General features: G+C 50.2%; 1 protein-coding gene across 1 annotated transcript in view; it reads left to right on the forward strand.

The window, feature by feature from the left end:
* Positions 1-14072, forward strand: part of M1AP (meiosis 1 associated protein) — a 58519-nt gene that overhangs the window by 13072 nt on the left and 31375 nt on the right. Inside the window, exons 2-3 of the mRNA XM_059723440.1 lie at positions 844-1115; positions 7038-7220. Coding sequence (XP_059579423.1) covers positions 867-1115; positions 7038-7220 — 432 coding nt within the window. The 5' untranslated portion in view covers positions 844-866. The remainder of the gene's footprint in view (positions 1-843; positions 1116-7037; positions 7221-14072) is intronic.

Below are 14072 nucleotides of genomic sequence, written 5' to 3' on the forward strand. Positions count from 1 at the left end.
TACCCATCCATCTCCTTCAGGAGCTCCTTCACTATTTCAGAACTAACTGTAGGCGGACTGGTGCCATGTGGACATCTGTAAGGATGTGTAAGGAAAAACTTCTTTTCTGCAAGGGTATCTAGAATCTGGTACACACTCTCAGCGGAGGTGGTGCAATTGTCATCCCTGGAGGTGTTCAAGAAGAGACTGGACACACACCTCATTGAGCTTGTTTAAGCCCAACTACCTCCTGGCCGTGGCATGAGACCAGACTTGATGATCTTACAGGTCCCTTCCGGTCCTTCGAGTCTACGATTCTGTGTTCTGATAATAAGTGTTTTCCCATCTCTCTAAGTCAGAGGTGCTCAGTCTCTGGCCTGCAGGCCAGATTTAGCTCATGGGGCACACCACAGGTCTGGAAATTTGGCAACCAGGGAGTGTTACTTGCTGCAGCTCTGGAAGCCACAGCAATTAATGCTGCCACCGCTCCCGGGCTGCCAGATTTCCAGACCCATGGGGAACCCTGCAGGCTAGACAATATGGCCCCATGCATGGGGTCATTCTGCAGCCAGATCTGTTATGTGGGGTTGGGCCAGCATGCAGGGCTGCTCTGCACCCGGATCTGGCAGTCACACCCGTGGAACAACCCTGCGTGTTGACCCCACAGTGCCTGTGGCCCGTGGGATCTCGTGCGGACGGGCCCCTGTCACTCATCCAGCCTTGGGGCTGGATGGTTGAGCACTGCTGCTCTAGTGGCTTTGCCTTCCTTCCCCACTGTTTTCAGCTGGACCTGGACTGTATTTCACCCTATATCACACAATGGCAGTCTCACTCATTCCAGCTTCCTGTCTTTTCCCTTCTCAGGGGCGGATGGATGATTGGAGGCCATGAATTCCAGAAACACATTTTCGGAAGTGAGGAGAGGGTACCTAGCTGGCAAACCAAACTCCTGGCAGCCCTCGCGGATCCTTGTTGTGGAGGCCGTGCCACCTTTTTGGGCCAACACCTGCTCCAAGCTTTGCGAAGCACTGGAAAACGTATTCTGCCTGGCGTGTAGCTTGGCAGGGCCCTGTCGCATCCCGCTGCTCAGCCTGTACGTGGTTCAGAACCAGCACGAGTGCCTGCTTCCCTTTGTGGTGAGTGTGAATGTGGGTATTCTGGATTTCAGCGGGTGTGGAGGAAACAGCTGCATGCAGTGCAGCAATGATAGTTACGGTTTGCTGACACCTTGCGCGTAAAGCAATTAATCCTGCTCACTGAATCATTTCTGGGCTTCACGGAAGAAGTGAGCCTTGAGACAGGATTTGAAAAAACAGGGCATAGTAGCTTGGAACCATCAGGATGTGTCTGTGCCAGAAGCGAGTCCTTGTGTGATGTTTCTGCTGTGATCCTTGTCCTTTGGCTCTCTGTCCCCTCACTGCAAGTCAAGTCTGCTCTGCCTTCCAAAGTGAGTTTGTAACCCCCTGGACCAGGGAAGTTGTCTTTTTCTAGGTCAGCCTGAGAGTTGCTCTCACTTGTGCCAACTGACAGCACCTCTCAAAAGTGATCTGGGAGCCGCGGGTCACCAGAACACAGCAGTGCTCTGAGCACGTCCTGCTCTCCCATGCATGGCCCATAGCGTGCAAATCTTCAGCTACGCTAAAATCTTTCTTCACATGTTCTTGTTTTGACCTCATAGCAACTCCTCAGCTAGGATGTTCACGTATCCTGGCATTTTAAGGACAGAAGCGATTATTAGATTACCCTTTTTAGCGTTCTGTAAATCACAGGCCATTAAACTTACTTGGTTTGCTTGGGCTTGATGCTGTGCTAAAGTATATGTTCCAGAAAGAATCCAGTTTTGATATGAAGACACTGACAGGTAGTTTCACCACTTCTCTTACCTCGCAGTTTGTTCTAGTGGTTCATAGTTAAAAATAGTGCCTTGTTTCTTGTTTGTACTTGTCTGGCTTTAACTTCCAGGCTTTGATTCTTGCTGTGCCCTTTTCGTCTAGACTGAAAAGCCTGTTAGTACCTGGTATTCTCTGCCTGTAAAGGCACTTACATGCTGTAATCAATTCACCAAGTAATGGGGAAGGGAACACTGGTACACTCTGTATTTTAACCTTCACAGATACCTTCCTATCTACTTCATAGGCTTGTTCTTCTCTTAACTACTGTGCTCATCTTTCACTAGCCTTGTGCCCCCCACCTCCCACTTCACTCACCATTACTACCCTGATGAAAAAATCTTCCCTGTGGCTTCTGCCTTGACGTCTGTGCCCATGTATCAACCCTGTTCCACTTACATGTCATCAGGAAACATCAAGACTCTTCTCCCTGTCCTGCACTCCTTAATTTGTCCACTGTCCTTACACCTAGTAAACCAGGTGCTACACATCTATTTCTCTTTCAGGTCTTAGAGGCTAGGAACAGACATTCAAAAAGCCTGAGCCTGAATTGATTCAATCTTTGCAGGTTAGTCTAATCTGACTAGACTGAACTGGTTTGAAACTGGACTCAGGCTAGAAGCTGGGGGGTGGGGGGGTGCTAGAGCAGCCCTCCCTTCCCTTCTGCAGAGAGCTGAGCTGAGGGGGGCACGACCAGGCCTGGCAGGACTCTCTCATTAGGGATGTCTGCCTGCACCTCCCAGGCTTTTCCCCGCTGGCTGCTCAAGGGGCAGGAGTGTTGCCAGCCCCCAGTCCTGGCCTAGCACTCTGAGGCAAGGCGGGTGTGCAGTGCATGCATCTGTTGATGATATGAAGCTTTTCAGTCTCCCTCCCCGCTTCCTCATACCGTCTGCAGCAAACTAACAGACAAGCAAGCCAGCCGGGGGGGGGCTGATAACAGTTTTTATCACCCAATTAGCAAAACAAATGCCTCTCTCCACATTACTTCACATTTCTTAAACAGCTTACCAGTTGACCTGTTGATTAGCTCCAAAAGCCCTAAGTGGTCACTATTCTGTCAGCCTATTGGAGAGACGCACACAGAGACACCTTTCACATTAGCTGGCATGCCACATGCTGGCTACGGTCCCTGCTGTTGCAGAGAGGAGGAAGGGATCTCTGCTTAAGCAGTGAGTGGAGAGAGCGGGGCACAGGGAAGCCAGGCAGACCCTACCGTGCCTGCAAGTCTGTGCCAAGCTCCATCCAGGGAGCAGAGGGGAGGGACCAGCCCTGCTGTGGAGCAGAGAGGCCTGCCCAGCCCAGAGAGCATGCTGGGATGCTGGGGGACTCAGATTTAACTTAAACCAGCAAGGGGTCTGGGACAGACATTGCAAAAACCAGTTTGAGCCAAATCAGTTAAGTCTGATTCAACCAGTTAAGTCTACATTCAACCAGGTTTATCTCAAACTGGTTTCAGACATTTTCAAACTGATTTATATGTACTGAGCATCTGTTCTGTCACAGTTTGAAATCAGTTTCTGATCACTTACACTGGGTTATGTATAATGTCTGTCCCTTGCCAGAGAGAGAATAGCTTCACATTCCTCAGCACAGAGGAGGTATCCCGCTTTTTAGAGGACACTCTTGCAGTGTGTTGCCTTGTGACCCACAGCTCTCGCTGTTTCAGTCTGCTTTGCCTCTCTGTTTGTCCTCCTTGCTCATGGGATGCTCTTGCTGGACCCATCCTCTGTTCTCTCCCTCGTCTGCCTTTGTCTGTAGGGAATCGGGCTGTGAGGCACCTCTGCTGCTTGGATTTCAGGGCACCAGGCCCCCTGAAGCTCCAGTGACTCTGGCCAGATGGGCTGGAGTCCAGCCACTTTCACTGTGGAGTTGGCCCAGAGAATCCCTACTTCGCCTGGGAGGCACAGAATAGAGAGAAGTGCATGGGCAGTGGGTGAGGAGAGCACAGCTTCAGAGCCTGTGCCCTCAGCAACACTGTGCTCACACGAAGGAGAGGGGACTTGACGAACCTGAGAGGTTCAGAGAGGGGAGAGAGAACAGGCAACAGCAGTAAATAACGGGAGGATTAGAAATGCAGTAGAAACCAGCTGAGTGCCAGCCGTGTTGATATTGTCTGGTACACTGTCCAAATACAGCATAGTCTGAACTTGAGCAGAAGGCAGCCCAATCTGTTTTCTGCCTGCTCCAGGGCAAACATATACAACACCCGTGTCCTAGCAGCTCCCTAGTCTCATGCCTGTGGGTACCTGTGCACATGCTGGACATCTTTTCCAACACATGCTAATTAGCACGTATTGGAACAGACTCAATTAATCGAGTCTGGAGCGTGTTAATTAGCACACTCCAGCAGCCTCCATGTCACATCTATTCAGCCTCCCTGCGCTTCAAAATCTTGGTGGGGGCGCTTTAACTACAGCTTGTCGAACGAGCTTTAGTTCAAGCGCCCCACCATCATTTTGAAGTGTGGGATGCTGAATACATGTGACGCTGTGGACACTTTAATTAGAGTGGATCTTGGAGCTGCTGTAGTTAAAACGCTCCCCCCGCTCCCCCAAACACATGTATAGATGCACTAGACATGTACTGACTCCACTGAATCACTTTCCTGTAAAAACAAATCCGTTCAAGTAGACTTGCTGCCTGCAGCTCAAGACACGTTTCTTTTAAACAAGGTCTCTTTTGACTTCTGCTGACTACCTGCAAGCCTGTTCTCCTGAGAATGCACGTCTTGTGTCTACGCACTCTCCATTAATCACCATTAGGTATCTCATACTCTGTGTCATGTCCGCAGGGTGAGAGAGCTGAAGCAGAAGCTGCATTTTACTTTCCAGTCATCCTCACCGTCTGGATAAAGCCATGTGCATAGCCTCCCCAAATGTCCACTGGCTTACCTCCCCCCCTCCCTCCCTCCCTCCACACACACACACACACACACACACACACACACACACACACACACACACACACACACTCTGCCTGCACTGACTGTCCTTATCTTACAAACCAGAGGTAATTGTAGAGGCCTAATGGCTGAAAATGGCCAGTTCTAACAGCAGGCAGCAGGAAACCAACATCATAATTAAGAAAAACAAACCAAACAAAACAAAAAACCCCAACAGAGTAAGACATTTTACATCTGTGCAGCTGGGATTTTCCTGGTCCTCATTACACTTCCACACTGAAGTATGGCTTCTGCCTTGCTTAGCTTTCCTTCTCTGTAGTTCAGAGAATGCACAAGTGCTTCAGTGTTTTATCATTCCCAGGGCAGTGTTGAAAGGGGCGTTCTTTAAACAGGGTGTTGTGGGGGAGAGGCAGAGGGTGACACACAAACCTCTTGAATGCATTTAGGGAGCTTGTGCCAAGCAGGTCAAGGACTAGACACTGCCCCAGGAACAGCAGGGGGCTGGGGATGAACACCACAACACTTTACTGGGTATGGAGCCATGGGATTAGGAGCAGACAGTGTTCAGTCTGTTCTTGATAGTTGCTAGTCGGGCCAAGTAACTCAAAGCCGCACAGCATTAAGGATTAAAGCCCCTGGCACACTAACTGCAGTCTAACATATTTCCTTTGAAAAAACATCTCTGGAGTGCAGTTCACATAAAGGTTTGACCTGTTTTTAAACAAACTAAATGAGGGGGGAAAAGAAACCACTCATAGCAGTTACTCAAACCAAGGCTTCTTGGACCCTCCTTCTTCCTGGGTTTCCCTCTATAATTTGTGCATTTAGTATAAACACATTTGGCCTGGATGGAAGGAAATTTTTGCCCCCAAAGTGACACCTAGACTCTGCTATTCTTGTTGAGACCAAGTACTATCATGAGGCTTGTCTGTGCTGCCTCCCTACCAACCCCAAGACCCCTGCTGAGAAACAAGCCCCTGCCACTCACTTCCACCCTGTGCACATAAAGCCTGGGAATCAGGTGGCATAGGCAGCCTAGCGGGGTCCTCCTGCCATCAGTGCAGCCCCTTTTACTGCCCCTGAGCAGCGAGGAGCCTCACTGACACTGAGCAGCCTCAGCATCTAGCCCTCTCTTTTATGTTAATGGGTCTTTGCCTTCAGGGAGTGGGAGAAGTACTTTGTTCTCACCCTTCTGAAGCAGATGATAAATGTGATTTCCCAGGCTGGCAGAGGCTGACAGCCCAATTCAGGAATGAGTGTGGAGTCTGGGTGATGTAAATTGCAGCTTCTTCTGCCCCTCTCCACATGCCCTTAACTGCACAGCATTTGTCTGTTCTGCAGCCTGGAGCAGCTGGTGGACCTTTAAACGAGGTTGCTCAGGGGCCAGGAGCAGAGTAGCCACAGTGACACAGGCCTTGGCCCTCAAGCCCTTCAGGGGCTGGCTCATGCAATCTTCATGGAAGCGCTTCCTGCCATAGCTGCTCTGCCAACAGACCTGAGCAGGCTGGAGCGAAGGTAGCTCGGGTGTGTTCCCACTTCTGGACCGCAGTGCAGACCTCCCCTGACTCAGGGCTGTAGTTGATTCACTGGTATGTCTAAGCTAGATGGTTTGCTCCTGTTATAACTTGGGTTATTCTATTCCTAATTAATTGGTTATTGGGCTTGTTTTGTAAATATGAATACATGCCTTTCACAAATGTTTGCTTGTGGATTCCTGCCTAAGGTTGATCAGTCCACACTAGGGAGAGGTCACAGGTAACGCAAGTTATATAACCTGGACAAGTGCGTGCAGTGTGAGATGCCTGTTGCCAAGCTGTCTAAATGTCGGCTCTTTGTACGTAGCCAGAAAGTGAGATAAAGTGCAAGCACTTGTAGCGTGCTGTTAATGATTTGTGCCTCCAGAATCTAAGAACTGTCCAACTGACCCGGACCAGTGACCTACCTCATCCACCAGCCAGTGGGCAACAGCATCTAGTACCAGATCTTTAAGCATGCAAAAGACTCTGCAGCTGACAATTGTAGGGTCCCCTGTCCACAGGGATCATTTTCCTCCTTACCTCCCCAGTGGCTCCTGCCCTAAGCAAGAGGGTTGATAGCCTTTTAGAAAGCTCTCTTGTTTCTAAAATGACCCCTGTAACAGCTCTGGCTGTTCTTGTGATCCATATCACAATCAGCCCGTTTCTGAACACTGGAGAGCTTTGTGTGGAAAATGCTTTTCATCAGGTTTAAATTTCCTTCTTTTAATGTCACTGACTACTGTTTTGCAGCAAGTGAAAGAAAGCTTCACTCGGCTTCAGACCTGTCTGTCAGAGCTCCGCTCCTTGCCCAGAGAGGGCTCTTTCCGGCTGAAGGGGGAAGGCATGATGCAGGCAGTGCAGGATGGTCTCCAGCAGTTTAAACAATACACCCGACACGCGACAGCAGGGAGCTCAGTGAACAGCTCTGTGGAGGTAAGAAGCACACTGGGACGTTAGGGGTAGCCATTACGTGGCCGTTGATCTGTCCAGTTGTCTGTGTATTTTAGGGGGTCACTATGTGGTATGTAAGCACCACAGGAGGGAGGAGGTAGCAGAATGAAGAGCCAAAGGAGGAACCCCACCAGGATCCAAAGTCACACCCAGATTCGAGTCACTCCTGAAACAGGGCCCAGGCTGCATGAACTTATCCACACCTGAGGATAGGCTGGTGATCCAGACTGACCTCAGTAAGCTTGCAAGGTGGGCGAATGAATACCTGATGGCATTCAATATGGAGAAATGCAAGGTGCTCCTCAGGAATAAAAACCCACATCACAGTTATAGGCTTGGCAATGCTATGCTCAATAGCACCGTGACCAAAAGAGACTTGGGGGGTCATGATGGACCACAAGATGAATATGAGCCACCAATGCAATACTACAGCTAAGAAAGCAAATAAAACTCTGGCTTGCATCTACTGATGCATCTTGAGCAAGACCCAGCATGTCATCCTCCCGCTGTACTCGGCCTTGGTGAGGCCACAGCTGGAGTACTGCGTCCAGTTCTGGGCTCTGCAATTCAAGAAGGATGTGGAGAAGCTTGAGAGAGCGCAGAGGAGAGCCACACGCATGATCAGAGGTCAGGAAAACAGGCCTTATGACGAGAAGCTAAGAGCCATGGGACTCTTCAGCCTGGAGAAGCGCAGGCTTAGGGGGGACCTGGTAGCTTTCTATAAGTATGTAAGGGGTGTGCATCAGGATCTGGGGGAACGCCTGCTCACCAGAGTGCCCCAAGGGATGACAAGGTCCAGCAGTCAGAAACTCCTGCAACACTGTTTCAGGCTGGACATAAGGAAAAACTTCTTTGCTGTCCAAGCCCTGCAAGGCCTGAGACAGACTCCTCCAGAGGTGGTGCAAGCACCTACTCTGGGCACTTTCAAGAAGCATTTGGACACTTATCTTGCTGGGGTCCTTTGACCCTAGCTGACCTACTGCCCCTGGGCAGGGAGCTGGACCTGATGATCTTGCGAGGTCTCTTCCAGCCCTAATGTCTATGAAATCTATGAAGAAAGCTTGGAAGCAGACTGCAGCTCATTCTTTTCCCATCCTGTTTTCTATGCTGTTAATCTCCAGTCATCTAAGGTTAGGTGTCCTCTAAATTTTATTTTCATGGTTTTCTAAGAGGCCTCGTGTATTTGCATTCAGGAGTGTTTTGATACAACTGTCTCGCAAGCCTGCAGCTACATTCGAGGGTTAGGTTCCCCGTATGGAACTTCCATGAATATCAATGGGACGTCTGTGCCAAGATCCTAGTTTGCCTTAATGTATGTATGCAATTCACTAAAACGTCCATTCATAAGGACAAAAGAAAAGCATTACATTGTGGGACTGGCTGGTACAGTAGCAAAGGACAGAAACGTCTCACAAAATGGTCATTGTCTTGGCACAATCATCTGTAAATCAATTTTCAGAGCAAAAAGAAAATATGATCAGTATTTGGAAAAACAGAAAAACATTATTGTCAGACACTTCAGTGACAGCTTGAGGCTCCTGCAGGACTCTCAGCCCCAAACCCAGACTCAGTTCCCCTGTCATATGCTGCTGCCACATGGCTGAAGGAGCCAAGTGGAAAGGCAGAGAAGCCTCATATGCCCCGTGCAACCGCTGGACAACTACAGCCCCCAGGACTTGGGGAGCACAGCAACTGCTCCCGCCACGCTCCCTTGTAAGGGGTGGGGTGTAAGTGAGGCCATGGCCCTGGTGCATCTCTGCCCTGGATGCAGAGAGACTGCAGCCTGACTGCTCTTGCTGTATACCTGGGCCTTGAGGAAGGGGTTGCACCCCCACATCTCCATCCACCCACAGCCATGCCCCTTCATCCCACTTCCAGGGGGTTCACACAGTCTGGCCTTGAGCCTGCGGCTGGCTTCTTTTAGAGCAGTGCCGGTTTAACAGATAGAATCACTCTCTCCTGTCCCTTCTCCATCCCACTGCCCATGCTGCCTTTTCCTGCCTGGCACTCCACCCACGCTCAGCCATTCCCCAGAAAGTCCATGCAAAGTTACTTAAAATTAACCCTCTAGAGCTGCTTAGCTGTGCACTCCAAGGGTAAGACATGCCTGAGCTACAGTACCGTCAGGCTACCCCCATATCTGTGTGCCATACGATACTGGCCTTGCCAGTCCTGATCAGCCCGGGTCCATCTGGTGCGGTGCTGCCAGAAGAACCAGCTGCTTCAAGGGGTGTGATAAATCCCCATACAGCTGACAAGGAAATAACAGCTCAGCATGTGTCTTCCTAGCCCCAGTTTTTGTCTTGAGACAGGGGGATTGCTGCCTTTTGTATATCAAACCCTGACTAATGACAGTCTGTAGGTTCTCATTTTCCTTGTAAATGTTAAATGCTCTTCTGAGTCCTGGTAAACTCTTGATCTCTGTGATATTTTGGAGCAGGAAATTCTACAGTTAATGTACATGTGCATTTCCCTTAGTGCATTCATGGTCTAACTTTCTATCGCATTAGCTGCCCTCTCTCATCTCTATACTAGATGAACAGAAATTCCTGCCTCCCCCAGAACATCTGTTGATTTGGATTGTCTATCACAGCAGTCCCCAAACTCTATTGTTTCATGTACTGCTTCCTAAACCAGTTATCATTTGAAATCTTACACGCAAATTTCTCCTTTCTGTGCACATTTATTTCAGGCCTTCTGGACCCCCAGGGCTGGTGTGTTCTCTGGCGTGTTTGCAGTCCTTCCCAGTTTCAGGCCAACTGCAGATTTGCTCGGGAAGCTTTTATTCCAGTGTCCAAGCCACTAACAAACAAGGCAAACAGCACCAGACCTGGGACAGACCCCTGGGGAACCCCACTTGAAGCCTCTTGCCATGTCAATATTGAACCATTTATAATTCCCCTTAATAAGTTTAAGTATTTACAGATGGAGATTAAAGTACTGTAAATGGCTGGTGGCAGTCTGCCTGGGAAGGCCAGCGAGATGAGCACTGGCTAGGGGGAGGGCCAGAGGACATGATGCTGAGCAGGAAGAGCTGTTATGGGGGGAGCAGGAGCCTCCGAGCACTGGGGTAGAGACTTGTGGGGGGCTGGCTAGAAGCAGTGGTTTTATTTGGGCACCAGGCAGGTTCGTTTCCCATTCATATGAGCTCCCAGGCTTCAGGATCCCTGGTCCATCTGAACCAGCAAGCTGTGCTGGCCCCAAGCAGACCCCAGCCTTCCTGGAGAACCTCTTCCACAGGCTGCCTCCTGCTACCAGACAGCTAATAAAAATGACTTGCACAGGAAGGGGGGAAGCGGGGGGCTGGTAACAGAAGAGACCATCAGAGAGCATTTGACTGGTTTGAGTTAGTTTATAAGTCAGTTTATATTTATAGTTGTGGGAGACAAGCTAGGTGCCAGAGGACTGTAAAAGGGCTAGAAAAAAGACCCAGGCCCCTTGTTAGTCTGACTTCAATAACTGGGAAGTTACTGGAGCATAGATTCATAGATTCATAGATGTTAGGGTCGGAAGGGACCTCAATAGATCATCGAGTCCGACCCCCTGCATAAGCAGGAAAGAGTGCTGGGTCTAGATGACCCCAGCTAGATACTCGTCTAACCTCCTATTGAAGACCCCCAGGGTAGGGGAGAGCACCACCTCCCTTGGGAGCCCGTTCCAGACCTTGGCCACTCGAACTGTGAAGAAGTTCTTCCTTATGTCCAGTCTAAATCTGCTCTCTACTAGCTTGTGGCCATTGTTTCTTGTAACCCCCGGGGGCGCCTTGGTGAATAAATCCTCACCAATTCCCTTCTGTGCCCCTGTGATGAACTTATAGGCAGCTACAAGGTCGCCTCTCAACCTTCTCTTGCGGAGGCTGAAAAGGTCCAGTTTCTCTAGTCTCTCCTCGTAGGGCTTGGTCTGCAGGCCCTTGACCATACGAGTTGCCCTTCGCTGTACCCTCTCCAGGTTATCCGCATCCTTCTTGAAGTGTGGCGCCCAGAATTGCACGCAGTACTCCAACTGCGGTCTGACCAACGCCCTATAGAGGGGAAGTATCACCTCCCTGGACCTATTTGTCATGCATCTGCTGATGCACGATAAAGTGCCATTGGCTTTTCTGATGGCTTCGTCACACTGCCGGCTCATGTTCATCTTGGAGTCCACTAGGACTCCAAGATCCCTTTCCACCTCTGTGCCACCCAGCAGGTCATTCCCTAGGCTGTAGGTGTGCTGGACATTTTTCCTCCCTAGGTGCAGCACTTTGCATTTCTCCTTGTTGAACTGCATCCTGTTGTTTTCTGCCCACTTGTCCAACCTATCCAGGTCTGCCTGCAGCTGTTCCCTGCCCTCCGGCATGTCCACTTCTCCCCACAGTTTTGTGTCATCTGCAAACTTGGACAGAGTACATTTCACTCCCTCGTCCAAGTCGCTGATGAAGACATTAAAGAGTATCGGTCCAAGGACCGAACCCTGCGGGACCCCACTGCCCACACCCTTCCAGGTCGAGACCGACCCATCCACCACGACTCTCTGGGTGCGACCCTCTAGCCAATTCGCCACCCACCGGACCGTGTAGTCATCCAAGTCACAGCCTCTTAACTTGTTCACCAGTATGGGGTGGGATACCGTATCGAAGGCCTTCCTGAAGTCTAAGTATACGACATCCACCCCTCCTCCTGTGTCCAGGCGTTTCGTAACCTGGTCATAGAAAGAGACTAGGTTGGTCAGGCACGATCTGCCCGCCACAAACCCATGCTGGTTTCCCCTCAGCATAATTTGTCCTGCCGGGCTCTCACAAATGTGAGCCTTGATAATTTTTTCAAATACTTTACCAAGGATGGAGGTGAGACTGACCGGCCTATAGTTGCCCGGGTCCTCCTTCCTCCCCTTTTTGAAAATGGGGACCACGTTAGCCCTTTTCCAGTCCTCCGGGACTTGGCCCGTGCGCCACGAGCCTTCGAATATTCGCGCCAGTGGCTCTGCAATGACGTCGGCCAGTGCCTTCAACACCCTCGGATGGAGCCCATCCGGGCCTGCCGACTTAAAGGCATCCAGTTCTTCCAAGTGACTCTGCACCATCTCAGGATCTACGCATGGAAGTCTGGTGCCTTGCTGCTGCCTCTCTACAACCCCAGTGAGAGACTTGTCGTGCCCCTCGCTTAGGAACACTGAGGCAAAGAACTCGTTGAGGAGTTCAGCCTTGTCCCCCCTATCTGTCACCAATTGTTTCTGCCCATTTAGCAGCGGTCCTATTCCTCCCTGGGCCTTCCTTTTACTCCCAATATATCTAAAAAACAATTTCTTGTTGTCCTTTACTTGGGTTGCCATCCTCAGCTCCATGGTAGCTTTGGCCTGCCTAACTGCCTCCCTACAAGCACGAGCAGAGGAGGTATATTCATCTTTAGTGATCTCACCCTGTTTCCACTTTTTATGTGCTCCCCTTTTGGCCCTTAGGCTGCCCTGGATTTCTCTGGTCAGCCATGGAAGCCTCCTGGCCCCTTTCCCTCTTTTGCCTCGCTCGGGGATCGTCTTGCTTTGTGCCCAAAGGATCGTTTCCTTTAGGCACAGCCACCCTTCTTGGGCACCCATCCCATCATATTAAAGTCAGTTTGTAAACATCTGGAGGAAGAAAGGCTGATCATTGGAAGAGCAGTAGTTAGCTGTGTTAATCTGAAGTCAGGTAGAATGCAGGGTAGAGGTGCACCTTATAGACTAACTAAATCAGAGATGCATAAGCTTTCATGAGCCTGAGTTCACTTCATCAAATGCTGTGAGAGGACCTGCACAGAGTAGTCTATCAAATCATTAGTAGTTAGCATAGATTTAAGAACAAATCTTGCCAAATTGATTTGATCTCCTTCGTTAGCAACACAACTAGCGAGGTGGATGAAGGACATGCAGTGTACATAGTGTCCTTGGACTTTAGTAAGCCTTTCGACGAAGTCCCACATGACTTTCTTATAAGCTAACTGGAGAAATGTGGGCTAAATAAAATTACTACAAGGTGGATAGATACTTAGCTCTGTAACTTCAAGCAAAGGGATCCATGCTGGAATGACAGGTTCCACAGGGGTCTGTCCTGGGTCCAGCACATGCAATTTGACATGTTTATTCATGATTTGGATGCCAGACTAGAGAGTTTCCCCTCTTCTCCCCCCTTCCCTCCTGTCATGGGAGGTGCCTCTGGAGACTTTGTAAAGTCCCTAAAGCAGGAGAAAATCTCCCCTTCCTGCTCAAGGCATGTCCCATCCCCTCCCTACTCCTTCCATCCCTATTGGACCTGCCACTGCTGCTTTCCTCACTGTCCCAGGGGAAGGGTGAAGCTCCAGCGCTGTTTTTGCCCACCCAGGCTGCATGGGGGCTGGGCAGAGCTGAGGACAGGACTGGAGAGCAGCAGCAGGGATGGACGGAGGAGGCAGTTCCTTCTCCCCACACCTGCTCCTGGGGGCCTACCGGGAGGGGAGGGGTAAACTACTCTCCCACTGTGCTGTTGCCGCTGTCCTCAGGATGTGAAGTAATGACTGGAAACTGCAGCAGTGTAGATGGAGGTGAAATCTCAGGGAAAACTTCCTTAGTGTTAGAGCAGTGAAGCAGTGGAATAGATTGCCCTAGGAAACTGTAAGGTCTCTGGCCTTGAAGCTGTTCAAGAGGAAGAAGGATAGCCATTGGTCAGGGATGATTTAGGAGCAGCATGCCTGCATTCATGCAGGGGACTGGGCCAGATGACCCTACAGGTCCCTTCCAACATTGCAATTCTGTGGGCCACTCTCTTGAACACCAGTCCCCTTGAAAGGCTGTCATAGAGAAGTGGGGCTGGAAGGGACCTGTAGAGGTCATCTAGTCCAAGCCTGG

Source organism: Alligator mississippiensis, chromosome 2, assembly GCF_030867095.1.
Source record: "Alligator mississippiensis isolate rAllMis1 chromosome 2, rAllMis1, whole genome shotgun sequence".
NCBI classification, from domain to species: domain Eukaryota; kingdom Metazoa; phylum Chordata; order Crocodylia; family Alligatoridae; genus Alligator; species Alligator mississippiensis.